Below are 22,832 nucleotides of genomic sequence, written 5' to 3'. Positions count from 1 at the left end.
TGCCTAAAGACAATAATTTATTAATTGAACTATTAATTATAACATAGTGTTATTTCCTTATCAGGCCAGTTGACTCAGGAAGGTAGAAAGAAGGATAAAAGGAAAGTAGAAATGGCCTGTGTCATAAAGTTCATATTATTCTGATGGTTTTAATGATATTTTTTTCTAAGTGGAATCTAGGCTTTATTATATGTATCTTCTCATTACCAATCATTGATATCTCTATCATAGGACAAATGTTTTATTGTAATTGCCTGTGTATGTGTCTCTCCCTGGCCCCCATGAGCACTTTGGAGTGCATGGTATAGTACATGCTTACTGAGCAAATAGATGAATCAATCCACCAATAAAGAGCAGAACTGACAATTGAAAGAAGCCCCATCAATTTGGAAAAGGAAGTTTTAGCCAATGACAGAGATGTGACTCATTTTTGTTTATTTAGATTCTTTAATAAACTTCACTTCATGTTTACCCAGCTACAAAGGAAGGCAAAAGAAAAATTAAGATTTTTGCATTTGCAATCGTAGTATATTGGAAACAAAAATAGCAATATACTTTTTTTTCTTTCTTTAATATACCCTCACATTTTGAGATACTGAGAACAGCTGTTTAAATTACTGCAAAGTTGATTTTTTACCTTTACTTTCATTCTTATATATTGTCAAGTCCTATTCATTTTTAAGAATTAATCGAGGGGCGCCTGGGTGGCTCAGCGGGTTAAAGCCTCTGCCTTCAGCTCAGGTCATGATCCCAGGGTCCTGGGATCGAGCCCCGCATCGGGCTCTCTGCTTGGCTGGGAGCCTGCTTCCTCCTCTCTCTCTCTCTGCCTGCCTCTCTGCCTACTTGTAATCTCTATCTGTCAAATAAATAAATCTTTAAAAAAAAAAAAAGAATTAATCGAAATATTACTTCAGTAATGTTCAGATTCATAATGGTAATTTATATCTCCATCCAACATACTTAAGGTATTCTAGTGGAAAAGAACGGAAACTGTTTAATACAAATCTTACAAATTATACTTCTTTAAATGCAGAAATTTATGCTTAAAAGGAAATTGATCAAATAATTTTTAATTGAATAGTTTTATCTTAGACAATACACAAATTTTCTTTCAGAAGCTTGTGTTTTAGTGTGCCTGGGGGGCTCAGTTGGTTAAGTGACTGCTTTCAGCTCAGATCATGATCTGGGGTCCAGGGATCAAGCCTCACAGCCGGCTCCCCCTGCTCTGCAGGGAACCTGCTTCTCCCTTTCCCTCTGCCTACCATTCCCCCTGCTCGCTCTCTCTCTGTCAAATAAATGAATAAAATCTTATAAAAAATTTTGTTTTAATAGGAGGAATTTTATGTTTATTAAACATAAGGAAAAAGCCTAAATGTATACCAATTAGTAATTCTATGTTTAAAGCAATAATTCTCTTAATTGCTTGTCAGCCAGATAATACATCAACAATCTAGACTTCCCTAAACTTTGGAAAATATTAATAAGAACTCATATACAGTGAAAGAACAATTTAGGTTTTAAGTGTAAATGAACTCAGATTTCTAAATTTGTTAAGAGTTGTTCCAAGGGCATCAGTTTGATTTCATGGGATCCATGTCCTTTATAATTTATCTGTTGGAATCATAAAGGTAGAAGTGTCAAGGTCAGTTTTTATATTTTTCATCTTGAGAGCATCCTTTTAAATATTTATGAAGAGACTAGTATGAAATATAAATAGAAGATGCACAAGTGTAGACAGGGATAAATAAATAATATGAACCCAAAATAAAGGAATTCAGAAAGAATGTAAATAGGCTTATTGAAAGAGTATTAGAACATATCTATGGATGTGCTGAAGTGGTCTGATAAATCATTTGAAAAGATGGAGACATTAACATTAGATTTAGGCAATTCAGTAGAACATGGAGGTTGGTCAAGATCTGCAGTCCTGCTTCCCATATCTAATGGTCACTCTGGATTCACAGTATGGAAACCATGGATTGTTTTAGGGAAATCTGAGAGAAGGGAGAGCTTGTGCGTATTTTCCCAAGGCTACACCTTGGGAGACCACAAGTATCTCAAAGAAGTCTTCCCAGTGTGGCGTTCAGGACTATACTAAATACTTGGTCTTCAGTACCAAGCACTGAGGAAGTCAGATGCCTGGGCCAATAAGCCTAAAGGCTGTCTGTCTGGGGACAGCAAAGACTTTCTGATTTGAGGAGATATGTGTCTCATAAGTGCTAAGGGAAAGCAGGTGCAACTGGCCTTCAAACAAGGAAAATGCAGAATGCATAGAACAAGTAACCAGAAGCCCCCACAGAATAGCAAACAGCAAAAGCCATGGCAGCATATACTGATGAAGAGAGATAAGGAAAATTTTATCTGTGGGCGGACAGAGATGTCCATGAAGTCAGATTACCTACTTCTCTAGCTATATCTGATAGGTATGGAAGCCCACTCTCTGGAGCATAGATTACCTTTGCTGAGAAAAAGATGTGGGGAATCCTAAATTTACCTTAGCATTTACTTCAAAAAGATAAACTATTTGAATATTAAACTATAATAAATGTGACATTCATACCTGTTACATTAAAACTATATCCTCTGGGGGCGCCTGAGTGGCTCAGTGGATTAAGCTGCTGACTTCTGCTCAGGTCATGATCTCAGGGTCCTGGGATCGAGCCCCGCATCAGGCTCTCTGCTCCACAGGGAACCTGCTTCCTCCTCTCTCTCTGCATGTCTCTCTGTCTACTTGTGATCTCTCTCTCTGTCAAATAAATAAATAAAATCTTTAAAAAAAAAAACTCTATCCTCTGGAGGTGAATTTCAAGATCAAAATATATATACTCTAGGTATAATTATATTATACAAAAGAAATACATAGTTAAAAATCAGATAACTTTTCTATGTTTTCCATTTTTTTCTACATCATGCCCTGAGTTCATTTATATCAGCAGAAATATTCAGAGGCCAAGAGAAATGAACCCCATGAGTGAATGGAAGGTGAATGAAAGAAGAATTATGGGAGACTTTAACAATAATAATATCTACCTCGAACTTCAGAAATATATAGACCCAGAATTGATTCCAGACTCGTCCACTTAATAGCAAATCTGGATTTTCTCATCCATAATATAGGAATGATACATATACCCTGCAGAATCCTGCAACATATGAGGTATAAATGACAAAACGTATATAAAGCACTCAGACTGGTATCTATCACACAAGAAGCGTTCAGTCTTACTATTCACTATATTGTTCTCGTCATTGTTATTTTATAAATTGCCGTTTGTAGAACTCAGTGTCTTAGATTTTATCTATGATTCTTATGGTGTTCAACATAATCAACACAGGTAAAATTTAATCATGGTCTATGTTGAGAATTTTTTCTTATAATTTTGTACTTCTAATATAGGCAATACTTACACTTATTTCTATTAGTAGCATGTCAGAGGGTGTGGGTTCCCAGTATTTATATAGAGAGGGGAATTCCATCACCAGTCACTCTTTTCCAACTGGCATTACTTTAACTCAGGGGAAACTGATTAGGAAGAAGCTCTAGATAGTTTTAATAGCTCGTTTGTGAACCTCAGATGTAACTGTACGACTTTCTAGACTTACCTATTAAATGTCCCATGAAGCTCTGCATGGATAGATAATCAATTGATGGAGGTAAATAATCCTATTGAAACATTTGCTATTTATTTTTGATACAGCTGTTTTAAACAGACTGATTTGTTCCCTTTATGATTTCACTCTTGAAAGCACAAACTGTTTTGTTCTTTGTCATTGTTGCATGACATTCCATTTGGCAGTCAGCTTATTTTTAGCCAGACTATCAAAGTATTTTTCGACTGGACTGTCATTACACTTGAACTTGGAATCTTGTAACGTGAGGAACTGCACTGAGAAAAAGAAGAAACTTCTAACAAATGGGAAATTATAAATCTAGACCAACCCAAACTTGCACTGGTAATTATTTTTATATCCTTAAATGTAACATGGTTCAAATAGTAGTTATAGATAATTAATACATCATTGGAGTATCTGTTAATTTTTACATGGAGGAAATGACAATGTATTATATGAAACTGTTGAGAAGGCTATCTGAACTCAAATTATTTTTCTCTGAAAGATTTTTAAAGAAAACAAAATTTCTTACAAAAGTATATTAGTTGTTAGGTAAAATAGTCCTAGGAATACTGCTGAATATAGAGATTTTAGAATTATATCTTAAATATCAAGTATTTGAAACCTAAAAACTTTTGTCTAGGAACTAGAGATTGATATAATTAAAATGCAATAAAATCAAATGAAATAAGGCAAATATATTCTTTTATGTAAATATATTATCCAATATCAAATGTGTTCTTAATTACTACAATTCAATATGATTGCGTTTTAGATAAAAACTTCTGTCTTTTAAGCTCACAATCAGTAATTTAAATTAAGTATTGTAGAATTTAGAATAAAAAACTGAGTTTTAATTACTTGTATGTTATGATCTGTGTCTGCATTTTGCAAAGCACAGCTATGAATCAGTCCCATTTGTTTTTCTTTACTAGATGAATGGAAGAAGAAAGTCAGTGAATCTTATGTTATTATAATAGAAAGATTAGAAGATGACCTGCGGATCAAAGAAAAAGAACTTGCAGAACTAAGGCACATATTTAGGTAAAGTTCTCAGAGTTAATTTTTCTTGGTATAAGTATCTTTACTAATTATCTTATTTTAGATATATGTATATTTAAAAACACAACCCATAGAATCTCAGATGTTACCGGGCATGTTAGGCCTTAAAATATAAGGTTACCCCTTCTTGACCATTCATATAACCCCTAAAATGCAAATATCTCCCTAAAAAATGATTTACATGCTTCCATTGCTAAAGTTTAAAAAGAGAGGCTTTTGAATACAAGCTGTGGCTGATCTGAATAATCTTTCCTGGAATTAGGTCTTTCTTATAAGCCATGCCAGCAACAAAAAGGAAGATTTCTCTTCCCAAATGATAGTAGAATATTGGCCATGCTGTTCTTTTTGAACTACTAGGATAAGTCCAATTTTAACAAACCTTCTGGTCTCTCGACATTCAGAGGCTGTCCCTTAATGGAACTAAGTATGATTCTGCCCCTGAACAATCATGTAACACTGTGTAATACTGGCTTCAAGCTTTCAGTGGGTTTTGTTCATGGTAACAAGAGAAAAATAATCTGGCATAGTGTCACAACCTTGGAAGACACAAAATGTTCAAAAAAGAGGGGCAGGACCCTTCTATACACAAGCAACCTTCTGGAGAAATTGAATCTGGCATTGAGAAACTAGATGCATTTGGAGGGTCAGTGTAAGTTAGCTGCCTGACTGAGGAATCTTCCATGCAGGCCAATCAGCCATGTTGACTTTTACCTGCGTTATTTATCTAATGTACTCGTGACAAAGAGCTTCCGCTATTGTACTTGGAAAACAAGTACAAAGTGTGAAGCACTGACCAAATGACATATTTTTCACCTAAATTTCAGCTATAGTAAATATACAAAGTTCACATAACTGGCAATTAAAGTTATCCATGTATAATATAGTTTATATGAAATTGTCTGTGGATTAAATAAGGCTTTTTCAGGTGATTAATTTATAATTTAGGAAATAGCTGATTCTCTGTGTTAATTTGGCCCAAAATGATAAATCAGCATTGATACTAGTGATGAGATATCCTGGGCTGACTTTTGTAAGTACTTGAACATGATCAGTTATGGGAAAACTTTTCAAATTCCTGTAGAGATTTGACTGATACTGGTATAATAGATTTATACATACATATTTGTTTTGTTGGAGAAGAGATGCAAATGTAGAATTTAATCATAAATCCTATAGTTCTTATTGACTCAGATAAATATCCTGAATGAAATGTGGTTAAACTAAAGAGATTTTCCTCAACTTCAAGAACTCAAAAACTCATTTATTAATTTCTTTTTTTTTAATTTAAGAAGTACTGTGCAGGCAGGGGCGCCTGTGTGGCTCAGTGGGTTAAAGCCTCTGCCTTTCGCTCAGGTCATGATCCCAGAGTCCTGGGATCGAGCCCCGTATCGGGCTCTCTGCTTGGCAGGGAGCCTGCTTCCTCCTCTCTCTCTATGCCTGCCTCTCTCCCTACTTGTGATCTCTATTTGTCAAATAAATAAATAAAATCTTTAAAAATAAAGAAAGAAAGAAAGAAGAAGTACTGTGCAGGTATGTGAAGGCTAATTTAAATAGACATCCTTTTAAGGATTGAGCTTAACAATGGGCTTGAGATATTGGTTTCTCTCATACTCCCTCAACAACAGACCATTGTTTTTTTTGGTTTTTTGTTTGTTTGTTTGTTCTTTCTTTCTTTATTTATTTATTTTTCAGCATAACAGTATTTATTGTTTTTGCACAACACCCAGTGCTCCATGCAATACGTGCCCTCCCTACTACCCACCACCTGGTTCCCCCAACCTCCCACCCCCCGCCCCTTCAAAACCCTCAGGTTCTTTTTCAGAGTCCATAGTCTCTCATGGTTCACCTTCCCTTCCAATTTCCCTCAACTTCCTTCTCCTCTCCATCTCCCAATGTTTTTAACGGCTTCTGCTATAGCTGATTTTTCCTACATTTCTATTATATGATTAATGTGACCTCCTTTTTACTAGTTAGTATTAGGGTGAGAAGCAGGAAACAGTGTCAGGAAGAATATAGTTCAGAATTTATTGTGCCAACTATATTCAAGTTGTTATTCCAGACCCATCAAATACAAGAGATTTGGTAATTCTCACCATGACTCTGTGTGATAAATATGAATTCTGGTGGATGATAAACTAAGGACTAGAGACATAGTAACTTATCAAGATCGTATGATTAGTAAGTGCTGGAACTCTAATTTGTAGCAAGGTCAGCTGACTACCGAGAGAGGTCTTCCTACTAGTACCATGGTAAGTCTAGAGGAGTCAAGAAGAAAGAAATGTCTTGACTATTTTGTCTAAGTTGAGTAAGAAATTTATGTCACTCAGTGTAATGATTTTACAGTGATGCAAACATAGTTTTAAACCCAGTCTCTTTTATTTACAAACTATGTAACCTTGGATATGTTGTTTAATTTTTTTGAGCCTCCTTTGCATCTGTAAATGAGGTTAATAATAAGCTCACAGGTTATTTGCAAAATAGTACTGAGTTGAGGGCCTAACACACAGTAGACATGAAGTAATTGGAAGTTTCTATTATCATTATTGGATAAAAAGGGGCCAATAGAAAAACTGAAAACTTTATTATCTAGTGGAAGTAACAAATAGTTTTTTAAAAGTTAGAAAGTAAGAAAGTTAAGATTAAATGTTTTAATATGAAAATATTAAATGTTTTAATATGTTTTCAAAAGTAAAAATGTGAAATGTTAGAATAATTCAAGATGATGCCAAAATATGAAATCTAACTTTTAAAGATTGTGATCAAAAGGGATTTGGCAACAGTACTAGAAGGCTCGTCAAAATAGATGCCAATTTTCCTAAGAATAATAGTAGGGCATTTTATGGAAAAGAGGACTGGCAACCTGGTGCTGAAGCCATTAAGGAAGTGACAGAAATGTCCTATTAGCCAAAAGTGATAATAATGAAACTAAGGAGAAGATTATCCCCAGCCTAGAATCATGTTTCTCCAAGGGCTAAGAGCTGCCTACAGTAGAGTAACCAACAGTGCCTGCTAAAATTTTAGATTCCATGGTTCCAGTCCATATCAAATGAATCACAATCTCTGGGGATGATTTCCAGAAACCTGAATTTTTTTTTTTAAGATTTTACTTATTTATTTGACAGAGAGAGATCACAGGTAGTCAGAGAGGCAGCTTGAGAGAGAGGAAGGGAAGCAGACTCCCCGCTGAGCAGAGAGCCAGATGTGGGGCTCGATCCCAGGACCCCGGGATCATGACCTGAGCCGAAAGCAGAGGCTTTAACCCACTGAGCCACCCAGGTGCCCCAGAAACCTGAATTTTTAACAGCTCCAGATAATATTTTTGCATGCTAAAAATGATACTTCTCCTAAAGTTTAAAAACTACTTCTAGAAAGATAATCAAGTTGCAGTGAAAACTCTGCCTGAAGTGATATCAGTGAAGGGTTAAGGAACATGAGAAGAGAAAGTAGGCAACTAGTATGGTCTACAGAGATTCAAGGGTGCAAACAAACAAACAAACATAAAAGGAGTACTCTGTCTGATTCCATTAAGACAGATAGCATCACTGGAAAAGAAAGTCAGTCATGCCGAGGGCAAAGTTCTGAGGATTTTCTTTTCTCTAGAATAAAATGATGGATGACAAGGAAAGAAAAGAATGGAATACTGAGAATATAAATTGTCTAACTCATTGATTCCCACACCAAAATTTTAAAGCATTTAGGAAGATGAAACACAATACTGTATGAGATCACATTTGAGTATCTAGGACATTTTGGGTATTAAATAAATGTTAGAGCCTTTTTCTTTCTCATCTTTATCCATGCCTTAAATAATGTAAGGAGTGCTTCTGTGATGAACAACTGTGTTGTGCCTCATGGCATCAGGCTTTCTCTAAACATATAGATAAGAGGAGAAGGGTAAAGATGTCTAAAAAGAGGTATTTAACACCAGAGTCACAGGTGGAGGATCACTGGTATAAACACATATTTGGGAGGTTTGGGGAGTTTTTATTATTTTTGTTTGCTAACAAGTTCTTTGTGGCATTCAAGGTAGATAATACATTCATTCATTAAAAGAGATTTTCCACATCTTTGTCCACCAAGGCTTCTGTTAGCTCACATATATGATCTCCTGGTATAGCTTTCATAGACAATACAGTGTACAGGAACATAGTACTAAATTTTAAAAAGATAAAAAGAACTAAACCATTATGTTTCTTATGCCAATTTATAGCAGCTTTGGGATGAGAGTTTGGTAGGGTAAAGTAGAGGAAAGGAAATGGAATGTTCTCTCATCATCCACAATAAAGTTGCATTTACTCATAACTTTGGACATTTGTTGAGATAATAGATGAAAGATAGGAAGAGATGAAGAAAAAGAGAAGACAGAAGAAGGAAAGACAGAAGTGGTACATTGGAATACCATTGTCTGTATTTCCTCTTCTGTGCTTTCTCTAATCTTTTTGTTTATCAATGTAATAGCACTTACGATATGGTGTTGCCTTTATCCATTTCCAAGTCTGTCTAACCACTAGTATATGTATTCTCTAGCGGCAGCTTCTTTGTCTTATTTAGCTTTATTTATATTTGTGTTTATTTGTAATACCTATTTGTATAGCACTTGAAAGAAAAACAAACTAACAACTTAGTGCCTGCCATGTTCTAGGCATGCTACTAGGTATTTTATTTATTTTTTAAAAGATTATTTATTTATTTATTTGACAGAGAGATTACAAGCTACTAGGTATTTTAATATGCATTAGCTCATACGGTCCTAACTGTATATATGTAAAGTGCTTTAGCACAATGACGGGCACATGGTAAATGCTCAAAAATTTTCATTAAAAACTGATCATCATTGTTTATGTTAGCAACCTTTGAGGTAGGCATTCATTGCACTTGCCATTTTATATCTAAGAAAATGAGGTTAATCAAATTAAATTGGCTTGAACTAGGATAAACAACATGTATGATTGTACTGGGATTGTATCGACTTGTATTTAATTTCAAAATGTGTAATCTTTGTGATCTTTGTTCCCAACCTGGGAGGGGGGGAACAAATTATGGATCAGAATTATCTTTGAAATATTTTCATTTTCCCTATACCACTCCACAATTTTGCTATATCCTGTGTATTAGAACTACTCCTAGGGGTGGGAGTAGAAGACTATATTTTAGTACCCCCTCCACTCCTGGTGAAACATGTACCCCACTCTCAGTGTTTGAAAAACACTCCATGATGGCCCTCCACGTGTAACTTTAAAAGCTTTTCAATTAAATGATTTTGTTTCAATATGTTTTTAAGTCATTAGAAATTTTAGAACAGTGCTCTTCTATTTTAATTGTCAGGGCTACTCTTTATCTGCTTAATCTGTAATATGAAATTTGATGTCACCAAGGAGGTTGCAGAGAAGTTATATTGTTCTGATGCCATGGTATTTCAGCAATAATCAAAACAATCCTATTTTTTTCTCATTTTAAATCTTTATTTTGACAATGAATCATTATACCTTGGTCGATAATGGTAATATCCCACTTCAAAATTGATTAGGTTTGATAAATAAACAAAAATAGTCAGAAGAATGCTCTGTTCCATGGGCAAGCAGTTGTAATATTTGCATGCTAAAAGTGTTCAGAGGAGGAGAGAAGAGAGGAAAAAGTATATATACTCTTTGTGCTCATTTTCTCCCTGAAAAGTTCCTCTGGGCCTAGCTGCAGTCCACCATACCTATCCTCCAAATGAAATATCTTCCAAAATTCTACTTTTTCAAAGCTATAACCAATTATGAAATTTAGCTAAAGTCAAATGAATAGCTCCAGAAATATGGCACGCTGACCTTATCTAAAATAGTGAAATTCTGCATCAAGTTGAGAAGTAGAATATTAAGAGGGAACGTGTCATCTTATAATATTAAAATAGTGTAAAAGTATTATTTGGCATGTTTGGTTAGTACATCATGCTAATTAGCAATGAAACAAAACAAACCACCATAGCAACAGAAAGACAATTCACATTGTCCCAAGACTACCTACCTCTGTATTTCTTTTCTTGCTTGTTTAGGTAAAACTAGTTATGAATAAGAACTGTACAGTAATAGCTTCTAAAATCCTTATGAAGCAGCTCGATCTCAATCTCTTTTTTTCTTTCGGTCTCCCTCTCCCTCTAGCTTTGCTACCTCACTAGCTCTCACTATCTCTGCTCTCACTATCTCTGTCCTTCTTTTATCCTTACTCTATATTCTTCCCTCCCATCCCATACTGCCTCTGTCTTCCCTTTCTAGTTCTGATCTCCCTTTTCAAATGCAAGGCAAAACAATAAAATTGTTAAAATAATCAATATAATAATCAATATTAGTGCTTTATTAAGAATAATTATTATAGCAGCTAATGTTTATAAAAGTCTTGCAAGATCTAAGCCTCACAATAAATTATTATTTTCTCAATTTTATTATCCTTAGCTATTCTTGCTCTATCTGCAAACATTTCAGTAATTATTTATTGTATGATGAATGAATAAATATATTTCATGTTGTTAGTTTGCTGATTGGATCTCTGTGATATTGGGCAAATATGTTTCTGGGTGTTTCCTGGGCATATACCCTGAGAACAAATCTTATTGATGATTTTTTTGTTTCTGTTGTTTGGTGGGATAAGAATCAGAAACCACCACAAAGAACTACATAAGAAGTTACAGTGGGAATGAGTTGAGAAGTACTGGACATAACGGAGAAGTAGGGGCATGAGGGGCTTTCCTCCTCTCTTGAGGTCAGATCCCTTGGAACACCCAGGAAATCAATCTGAGAATTGGAAGCAGGATTTCTACGGTTGGAGGAAGACAACATGGCAGGTGCAAGATGTATGGAAGTGAATTGGGGGAGAGGAAAGCTGCCAGGCTGCAAAGGGGAGGGAACACTTTCCACAGGAGAGAAAAGGGAGAGAGGAAGAGAGGGGTTGAGAAAGTGTGGCATTGGGTTTGCACAAGAAGAAAACCTCTCAGACCACAGCCTGAGGAGTTGGGGGAACTGGGTGGTGCAAGTTTTTTACAAACATTGAATATAGCTCAGACTCTGAGCTTTTGGAAAGTTTGTGACTTTTGCGGGAGAGTTGCGGTAGCATGTGCCCCTGGAAAGTAGAACAGCTCTGGCCCAGGAGCTTGAACAAAGTGCCGTAGAAATCTCAGAGGTCTCACTGAGAGAAACTGTTCCCCTTCCTGGAGTACATTTTGAAGAAAGTTTATATCCTCTCCAAGGACAAAAGACACTGCAGGCACCAGCAAATGGCCTTTCATTGGCAGCAAACGAAAGTGTGCCCAGAGGCCGGATAACCTGGTTGCTGCTTTTCATGTTGCCAAAGCATAGAATCAGCACACTGCACAGGTGAAAAACTCTTTTTCTGGGACAAAGAGCACTAGTCAAAGAGCAGCAAGCCTCTAACCCAGAGGATGAAGCAGACCAGAGTGGTGCCATTTCTTTAAGATTTGGAGTTTTGAATCCCAAGGGCACCAGAGACAAATGCAAGACAGATGGCCGCCAGGCATGCTGTGACCCTCACCTTTGCATGAGGGCTTCCTGAACAGCGGGGGTGTGAGAGCCCCCAATTGGAGGACAGAGTGGTATGTTGCCTTTTTACCCCACTACCAATACAGCCAGGCAGCAGGAAACAACACAGCGGCCCCTAGTGGAGGTGGGAGCCGCTTGTATGTTGCCTTTTTACCCCACTACCAATACAGCCAGGCAGCAGGAAACAACACAGCGGCCCCTAGTGGAGGTGGGAGCCGCTTTCGTCAAACCCCACACACCCTGTGCTTGGCAAGTGCTTTTTTTTCCTTACTGGGTCAGGACTAACTGTGCCAGCACAGTAGGCCTCTACCAGAGAACATCCCAGGCAGCACACCACAAACACCAAGTGTACTGATTTACAGTGCCTCACAGCGTCCCCTTCAGTTCTGATGGAAATAAGACCAGGCTGTATTTTTTGTTTCTCTTATTCTTTTTTTCTTTTCTTTTTTCCTTTTTTATTCCCCCCGCCCCTTTGGAATCAGACTTACAGTTTTTTTGTTTGTGAGGTTGTTTTTTCATTTCCTTTCTCTTTCTCTTATGTTTTTTGCTTTATTTTGTTTTGTCTTGTTTTTTGGATCAGGGTTCTTTTCTTTTGTTTTTCTTTATTTTTCCCCTTCTTTTTTTTCTTTGGAATCAGGCTTATAGTTTTTTTTTGATTGTCTGTTTGTTTTTTCTTTTTTTTCCCCCATTTTCTCTTATTTTAGGATGAAGCTCTTTTTTTCCCTCTTTCTTTCTTTCCAGGCTTCTTTCAACAAACAAATCAAAACACACCTACATGAAGGTCAAATAGTCCCCACTTCAAGCAAAGAGAATCTCTGCAAAGGACAACCAGTGGGAAAAAAACTAGCAGCAACACTGTCCACAGAGACCTGGCAGGCCAGAAAGGATTGGCATGATATACTCAAACTCTAAAGTGGGAAAAATATAGAGCCAAGAATAATTAATCCAGCGGCTGTCATCGAGAATAGAGAGAGAGATAAAAAGGTTCTAAGACACAAACTAAAGGAGTTTGTGAACACTGTACCAACCCTTAAGAAATATTAAAGGGGACCCTTTGAGCAGAGAGAGAGAGACCAAAAGTAACAAAGACTAGAACGGAACAGAGACAGTCTATTGGAACAGCAATGTTACAGGTAATACAATGGCACTAAATTCATATCTTTCCATAATTACCCTGAATGTAAATGAACTAACTGCTCCAACAAAGACGGGGTATCAGAATGAATAAAAAAAAAACAAGACCCATCAGTATGCTGTTTACAAAAGACTCATTTTAGACCCAAAGACACCTCCCAATAGAGAGGGGGTAGAGAACCGTCTCTTATGCTAATGGACCTCAAAGGAAAGCTGGAGTAGCCATCCTTGTATCAGACTAGATTTTAAACCAAAGACTGTAATAAGAGATAAAGAAGGACAACTATATCATAATAAAAGGGTCTATCCAACAAGAAGATCTAACAACTGTAAATACTTATGCCCGTAACTTGGGAGCACCAAATATATACCAATAAATAACAAACCTAAAGAAATGCATTGATAACAATACAATAGTAGGGGGATTTTAACACCCCGCTCATAGCAATAGACAGATCATCTTAGCAGAAGATTAACAAGGAAACAAAGACTTTGAATGGCACACTAGACCAGATGGACTTAATAGATATATTCAGAACATTTAAGCAGCAGAACATACATTCTTTTTGAGTGAATATGGAACATTCTCCAGTAGAGATCATGTACTGGGTCACAAATCAGGACTCAACCAGGTATAAAAAGATTGAGGTCCAGGTATAAAAAGATTCAGACCATAGTGCTATGAAATGAAGTCAACCACAAGAAAATATTTGGAAAGGCCACAAATACATGGAGGTTAAAGAACATCCTGCTAAAGAATGAATGGGGGATGCCTGGGTGTCTCAGGTGGTTAAGTGTCTGCCTTCGGCTCAGGTCGTGACCAGGGACCTGGAATGGAGCCCTGAAATGGGGTTCCCTGCTCAGTGGGAATCATGCTTCTCCCTCTCCATCTGCCACTCCCCCTGCTTGCGCTCTCTTGCTCTCTCTCCAGTGCTCTTTTTCTCAAATAAATAAATAAAATCTTTAAAAAAGAAAAAAAAAGAATGAGTGGGCCAACCAAGAAATTAAAGAAGAAATTAAAAAAGATACATGGAAACAAACAAAAATGAAAACACAACAGTTCAAAATCTTTGGGATACAGAAAAGGTGGTGTTAAGAGGGAAGTATATAGCAGTATAGGCATTCTTCAAGAAGCAAGAAAAGTCTCAAATACACAATCTAACCCTACACCTAAGGGAGCTAGAATGAAGCCTATATTCAGCAGGAGAGGGGAAACAATAAAGATTAGAGCAGAAATCAATGATATAGAAATCAAATGACAATAAAACAGATCAACAAAACTAGGAGCTAGTTCATTAAAGAATTAAGATTGATAAACCCCTAGCCAGACTTATCAAAAAGAAAAGAGAAAGGAACCAAATAAATAAAATCATGAATGAAAGAGGAGAGATCACAACCAATACCAAAGAAATACAATTATAATATTATGAGCAATTATATGCAAACAAATTAGGCACTCTGGAAAAAATGGATAAATTCCTAAAAATGTATAAACTACCAAAATGGAAACAGGAAGAAACAGAAAATCTGAACATAACCAGCAAAGAAATTGAATCAGTAATCAAAGACCTCCCAACAAACAAGAGTCCAGGGCCAAGTGACTTCCTAGGGGAATTCTACTAGACATTTAAAGAATTACTACCTACTCTTCTGAAATGTCCAAAAAATCGAAATGGAAGTAAAACTTCCAAACTCATTTATGAGGCCAGAATTATCTTGATTCCAAAACTAGGCAAAGACCCGACTAATAAGGAGAATAATAGATCAATATCCCTGGTGAACACAGATGCAAAAATTCTCAACATACTTGCTAATCAGATCCAACAGTACATTAAAAGGATTATTCACCAGGAGCAAGTAGGATTTATTCCTGGGCTTCAAGGGTGGTTCAACATCCACAAATCACTCAATGTGATACACCACATTAATAAAGGATAAGAACCATATGATCCTTTCAATAGATGCAGAAAAAGCATTTGACAAAATATAACATCTTTATTGATAAAAACCCTCAACAAAGTAGGGATAGAGGGAACATATTTTAACATCCTAAAGACCATACATGAAAGACCCATAGCTAATATTATCCTCAATGGAGAAAAATTGAGAGCTTTTCGCCTGAAGTCAGGAAAACAACAGGGATATCCACTCTCACCACTGTTGTTCAACATAGTACTGGAAGTTCTCACCTCAGCAATCAGACAGCAAAAAAGAAATAAAATGCATCCAAATCAGCAAAGTAGAAGTCAAACTTTCACTCTTCACAAATGGCAGGGTACTCTATGTGGAAAATGCAAAAAACTCTAAAAAAAAAAATTGCTAGAACTGATACAGAAATTCAGCAAAGTCACAGGATATAAAATCAACACACAGAAGTCCTTTTCATTTCTATACACCAACAATGAAGCAGCAGAAAGAGAAATCAATGAATTGATCCCTTTTACTATTGCACTAAAAACCATCAGACATCTAGGAATAAACCTAACCAAAGAGGTAAAAATCTGTGCACTGAAAACTATAGAACTGTTATGAAATTAAGGAAGACACAAAGAAATGGGAAAACACTCCATTCTCATGGATTGGAAGAATAAATATTCTTAAAATGTCTATAATGCCCAAAGCAATCTGCATATTAAGTGCAATCTCTATCAAAATAACACCAGCATTTTTCACAGAGCTAGAACAAGGAATTCTAAAATTTGTATTGAATGAAAAAAGACTCCAAATAACCATAGTAACATTGAGAAATAAAACCAAAGCTGGTGGCATCACAATTCTGGACTTCAAGCTGTATTACAAAGCTGTAATAATCAAGACAGTATGGTACAGACACATCGATCAATGGAACAGAATAGAGGGCCCAGAAATTGACTCTCAATTCTGGTCAGCTAATCTTCAACAAAGCAGGAAAGAATATCCAGTGAGAGAAAGACAGTGTCTTCAACAAATGGTGTTGGGAAAACTGGACAGCCACATGCAGAACAGTGAAACTGGATGACTTTCTTACACCATACACAAAAATAAATTCAAAATGGATGAAAGATTTATATGTAAGGCAGGAATCCATCAAAAGCTTAAGGAGAACACGGGCAGCAACCTCTTTGATCTTGGCTGCAGTAACTTCTTACTAGACATGTCTCAGGGTGCAAGGGAAACAAAAACAAAAATAAACAATTGGAACTTCATCAGGAGGAAAAGCTTTTGCACAATAAGGGAAACAGTCAAAAAAAGAAAAAGGCAGCCAACAGAATGGGAGAAGATATTTAGAAATGGCATATCAAATAAAGGACTAGTATCCAAAATCTATAAAGAACTTATCAAACTGAATATCCCAAAATAAAAAATCCAGTCAAGAAAAGGGCAGAAGACATGAACAGACATTCTCCAAAGAATAACTATAAATGGCTAACAGATGCATGAAAAAATGCTCGACAACATTTATAATCAGGAAATGCAAATCAAAATCACTATAGGATACCACCTCACACCAGTCAGAATAGCTAAAATTAACAACTTAGGAAACAACAGATGTGGGTAAGGATGTGAAGAAAGGAAACCCTCCTACACTGTTTGTAGGACTGCAACTTGTGCAGTCACTCTGGCAAACAATATGGAAGTTCCTCAAGAAGTTAAAAATAGAGCTACCCTACAACCCAGCAATTGCACTACTAGGCTTTTATCCAAAGAATACAAAAATAGTGATTCAAAGGGGCAGGTGCACCCCAGTGTTTATAGCAATACCATCCATAGTAGCCAAAATATGGAAAGAGTGCAGGTGTCCATCAACTGATGAATAGCTATGTTACTCAGGCAGAAAAAAGAATGAAATCTTGCCATTTGCAGTTATGTGGATGGAATTAGAATGTATTATGCTCAGTGAAATGTCAGAGAGAGACAAATACCAAATGATTTCACTCATGTGGAATTTAAGAAACAAAACAGATGAACATTGGAAAAGGGAAGGTAAATAAAATAAAAACAGAGAGGGAAGCAATAAGAGACTTAACTACAGAGAACAAACTGACGATTTCTGGAGGGGAGGTGGGTGGGGGAATGGGGTAATTGGGTGATGGGCATTAAGGAGGGCACCTGATGTAATGGGACTTGATGCAATGTAACTGAGGAATCACAAAACTCTACTCTGAAATTAATTAATAATACACTTTATGTTAACTAACTTGAAGTTAAATAAAACCAAAAAAAAAAAAAAAAAGGAATTTACAATCAGCCATTTGAAACCTAAATTATCAATTTGGGAAACTAGATGATCTAAAACAAATCCTTTCCTTCTTTCCCTAAATTTCAGCAAATTAATTAATTTAGAAAATGCATCTACCCATCAGAATATTTTGGATAGTAGTATGTTATTTTTGGCCAACTGTTCAAATGTTACATTTTAATTAGTTTCCAATTGTGGTCATGTCAGATATTTTCTTGAAAGGATGAGGTCATGAGAAAGAAGTATAATTGGATCATGAAACTGCATACTTTTCTGTATAAAAGGTAAAGGCTAAGAAAAGAGTTCATTGTGCTACAAGAAAGAAAGTAACCTTTGGATACAGAACTACCATTTTTAGTGATTAAGGACAGAATTTACTGTTAGAAATATATTCGTAATAGTGACTTCATTTTAATTAGGAGCTTCATCCATACCTCAGCAAGCACTACAAACTCATTAGGATATGTTAAGTTGCAGTATGACATGGCAGGTGATGAAAAATGTAAGGGAAAATTAAAAAATAAATTGAGCTTAGGGTAATAGAATACATAAGTGATGTTCAATTGACAGTGAATTTGACACACACTGTTCCTTTAGAAGAGGCAAAAGAAGAGAATATGAAATATCTCTCCTAGGAATGATTGCATTAAAACCTTGAATATTTTAATTACATGTTTCAAAACAGAAACATTTGACTAGAAGTTAATGGGAAGTGAGAATTAGGATTCAAATATAGCCCCAAAGTAACTCATTAAAAAAATTACATTCCAGTTATTAAAGTTAAGATAAAAATTGTACTATTAAAATTGCACTTGACTGTCAAATATTGTGGGAGCCTATTCTCTGTTGATTCATTTTGTTGGCATTAATAGAAGTTGCATGAGTTCAAGGAGGATATAATTCAAGAGAAGAACAAAATAACAGGCAATAGTTTTGAGCAAGGAGCTCTTCAAGACTATATACCAACTCACATATGAATGGTCAAGTCTACTTTAAGATTTAGTGAGTTAAGAATTGATTGTTGAACAAGAAGTCACTAATATAATTCATGCTTTCAATTTTACTTATGTAAACAATAGTTATTCATTTAGGATTATTCTTATTTTAAATAAAGGAATAAACTTTAGTATCTTGTATTTTCTGTTTATTCAATGTTTACTTTCTTTGCAAAGCTGATCTGGGCTCTAGAAATCAGGACTAATGCTGCAGTCAATTGTAGAATTCTATCTAGTGTGCCTTTATCCAGGACTATTGCTGTTAAAGGATCCAGGACATATGAATAGTTTTAAATCAAGTAGACTGTTGAGAACATGGTAAGGTGATTATTAAGAACAGAGGTGGAGCACACAGTTGGTGTTCAGTAGGTATTGTGCCAGACTGATTGAATGCATCATTTGATGATGATTGATAGATCATGGAATAAGAAAGCAATTGAATCTATCTTCTCATAAAACCTTTTAGTGCAACTTTTTCCCCCCTTGGATTTTTAAGCTCTCCCCTTTTTCCTTTTTAGTTATTTTAATATCTCCAGTGTTGAAAATAGCCTTCCCAATATGCCCCTGGACTTACATTACAAAATTATGATTCTAGTCGTTGCTCTGAGTCACTGATAGGTTCTAGGTGACACAACATCCAATTGGTAGTCTTTTTAAAAGCATGTGAAGACAAGGTCAGACATTTTCTAGGAGCCTGGAAGAGAGTCACTATGATCATAAAATACTTACATCTATAGAATTGTCAAAATCAGGAAATTTTACAGGTTATCAGATGTGAGAGATTGAAGGTCACACTTGGCGGGAAAATTGTGCTAAAATTCTCCCAAGATTTAAACTATGCAGGGGAAGTTTTATGCTCGGTGACCTTGTTAACAATAGTAATAATAATAAAATAACCATTTATTAAAAACATATGCGCTAGGTACTACAGTAAGCCGTAACCTCATGCATTCTTCACAACAATACAATCTCTGTGCATTATTTTAATCATTTCATAACTGAAGAAATTACAGATTGAAGAGGTTTAATGACTTGTCCAAATTGGAGGGGAGGAAAAATAAAAAGCTACTTAAAAGGCAGAAGCAGGATAGTACTGCAATACAAGGACCAAGCTTTAAGGATTCCCTACACTGCTAAAATGATTTCCACTTTTAAAACATCAAAACATGGCAGGTACTGCTGTATAATATTAGAAATACATTGAAAAACTAATTTTCTCAAGGGGTTATTACTTCAGAGGCGCTCCCAAGCCTTTTCTTTCAGCATTTGCCATTAAGTTCATTATAGTTAGCTCAAAAGGTACTTCCTTCCCTGTTCTTCTTTTAGGCTAAAGGTTATATATTTCTTTACATTTAACAGAAGGCTTCCCTTTCCTTCCCCACCCAATACTTTGTTTTCTGTCTTTTGATCTTATTGTGTGTTTTCATTGCTGGATAATGGAAGGACCAGGAAAGAAAAGCCAATGCAGCTCAGGGTTTCTAAATCATTGTCAATCAAATCTTCAATGGCTAGTCACAGTTTCCTTTCCCTTTTTTATTTATGGACACTGATTTCCTGCAGACTTTAAGAGAAAAATCCCATCCACCTAGGTTTAAAAGCAGAGTTCAGCTCTTAAGAAAACCTATGCTATTTGAAATCATAATCATGGAGAAGAATTCTGTGAATGCACTTGTAAGTCTAGGCTTCTGAGTGCACTTTGTTTAGTACTACCTATTAAGTTTAATTTCTGCAAGACATCTATAATACAATTGGCTTTAAGAGTTTAGAAGCCTGACTCAGGCAAAGGCTACATATTTCCAAGAACCATGCTATTTTGTGCAGTTACTGCACACACCATAAAATAGGTATACCATTTACAATTAGGTTCATTTTAGATAGACATTTAAAACAGTAGTATTTTCATCAGAAATATTTGTTTAGCATCATTCATTGAACGGGGTGGGGGGTGATGCAGATAGGAGTGAGTTAAACTTTTAGCTATTTTCCCCCAAATCCTTGTCTCTTTGCTCTATTATATTATTAACATTTCTAAGGATGACTCTGAGTTTATTGTACTTCTACATATAGCATTCCGAAGCAAGTTGAGGTATGTTTCTCAATATGAATAAACATGTCTGTGGACTTTGCAGCTGGGAAGTTGAACATGCAAACCAAGAAAGTTATGAGTATGAGGATGTTCTAGAATATTCTATGAAAACAAACCACTGGTCTTGCCATTGCTAAAGTTTTCACCAAGAGAGATCCTTCTAAATCCTAGATTTAGAGGTTCTCTCTTTTTAGCAGCACCCTGGAAATAGCACCTTTTCTTTTCTATTTTAAATATTCCAATGGCCTTTGAAGTGCTTAACTGGGTGCCTTGAAGATAATGTCCTGAATTTATAGTACCTTTCAAGTGTAAGTACTTTACAAATGATATGGAAGTCTCACTCACCAAAGAGTATGCTATCTCACTCAAGCTGCTGGAGATTTAAATAGGCAGGAAGCCACTGGAAATTGACCTCGAAGGCCAAGGATGTGATCTCATTTCTACTGAAAAATGCCCTGGGAGTACCAACAAGGTCAAGAGGTCAAGAATTTTAGCTTTAAATTCCTTTTCCAAGGGTACCTTTGGCTCTCTAGGGCCCTCTGGGGCAAGGGTCTTTGTTCACACAAAGGCAAGGATTTTACTAATTGAATCACTAACATTTCTCCTCTCCAGGGATTTTATCATAGTACCTGATCAGAGTTTAGACCTCTTTTATCTATGAAATCTGACCCCATCAAAGTACAAGGAAATTTTGCTTCAGGCAGAATTTGTAAAACAGCAGGGATTATATTCCTTTCTCCAATCTCTTATCAAATGCCATTTTTTTTTTATTTTTCAAGGGAATTTCTTGACTTTCTCCATAAATATGATATGAAATTTTGAATGTGAATGAGTTTTCTGTCAAATGTCTGTTTTCTATTTCTATTATACATAAATTTTAATTCATAAAATTCCTTGAAAAGTTCAAATTATATGTAGAACACAAAACTGCATAACGGTCCTTAATTTAAACTTGTCTCTCAAACTTACATATTATGTTCTCTCTACTTTAAGTGTTCTTCGTATGGATGCATATTCAAAATTATTTTTCTAGGTACAACAAAATCCTAGAAAAGATATACTTCTGAATTTATAGTAACAGGTTTCCTTTCATAATTTTTCAACTGAAAAATAATAAACTAAAAGGTGAAATCTTCAGTCATATGAAAAACTTTTTTTTTTCAGCTCTGATGATGCCTTCAATAAAGTCAACTTAAATTACCGCACAGAGAATGGGCTGTCTCTACTACATCTATGTTGCATTTGTGGAGGTGAGTGCTTAAAACTCAGTATTTTACCAACTAGTTATATGTATCTATGGTCAATGATTTGAGCTGCTTAATAGTCTACAAAAGAATTCTATTCATGCTTAATTTTCTCTTTTGCTTTGTCCCTACAACCCTGATAAACTTCAGTTGAAGCAGTAACTACCAGGTAGATGTTCCAATGGATTTAGCTCTGAATTTAAGTTTCATTTTGTATCTACCCTGAATCAAGTCACTTAATTTGCTTGAAAACTAAAAACAAACAAACAAACAAACAAAAAAAGAATTCGGTATTGGGCATGCCAGTCAGGGATTAGGTTAAATTCAGAGGCGATTAAAGCATTCCCTAAAATACAATCATGCAATCGCTTTACAATCTGCAGTAAAATATGTGTAAGGTAAGATAAATGCCAAAGATAAAATCTCAAAGTGAAGATTGATCAAAGTGAAGATTTAGAGTTTAATTGGACTTGTATTTTGTTGGTTTTGTTCATTAATGTATCCCAAGCCCTGGCATATAGTAGATACTTAATAAATTTATTAATGAATGATTAATATTTACTTTGTTAATACAAACTAGCATTCACTAAACTCGGGTTTTAAATAAAAAACACTAATGCAGAAATATCAACTCTAATCATATTCCTTAAGCATTCCTCCCAGAACTAAACAGACTCTACTTAACAGATCTTCCTCCCAAATTTAAACATGCATTCCCAACCTCGGTTCCTTCTTCCAGATTTCTCTGATCTAAAGAAACTCTACTGCTAATAATGTTCTGAGGAATCCTGTGCAACTAGATTTTTATCTAAGATTTTTCACTGTTTATTAAAATGAATTTTCATGTTTTTATATTTCAAAACCAACAGTAATGAGAGTACTACAGAAAAAGTATAACACAATGATTTAAATAAACACCACTGATACAAGGTTCTATACATGTAA

General features: G+C 35.6%; 1 protein-coding gene across 1 annotated transcript in view; it reads left to right on the top strand.

The window, feature by feature from the left end:
* Positions 1-927: 927 nt before the first annotated feature.
* Positions 928-22,832, top strand: part of TNNI3K (TNNI3 interacting kinase) — a 314,566-nt gene continuing 292,661 nt past the window's right edge. Inside the window, exons 1-4 of the mRNA XM_046006844.1 lie at positions 928-3,157; positions 3,798-3,954; positions 4,548-4,656; positions 21,808-21,893. Coding sequence (XP_045862800.1) covers positions 3,915-3,954; positions 4,548-4,656; positions 21,808-21,893 — 235 coding nt within the window. The 5' untranslated portion in view covers positions 928-3,157; positions 3,798-3,914. The remainder of the gene's footprint in view (positions 3,158-3,797; positions 3,955-4,547; positions 4,657-21,807; positions 21,894-22,832) is intronic.

This window comes from Meles meles, chromosome 1 (assembly GCF_922984935.1).
Source record: "Meles meles chromosome 1, mMelMel3.1 paternal haplotype, whole genome shotgun sequence".
Lineage (NCBI taxonomy): Eukaryota > Metazoa > Chordata > Mammalia > Carnivora > Mustelidae > Meles > Meles meles.
This window is presented reverse-complemented; position numbering and strand designations above follow the sequence as displayed.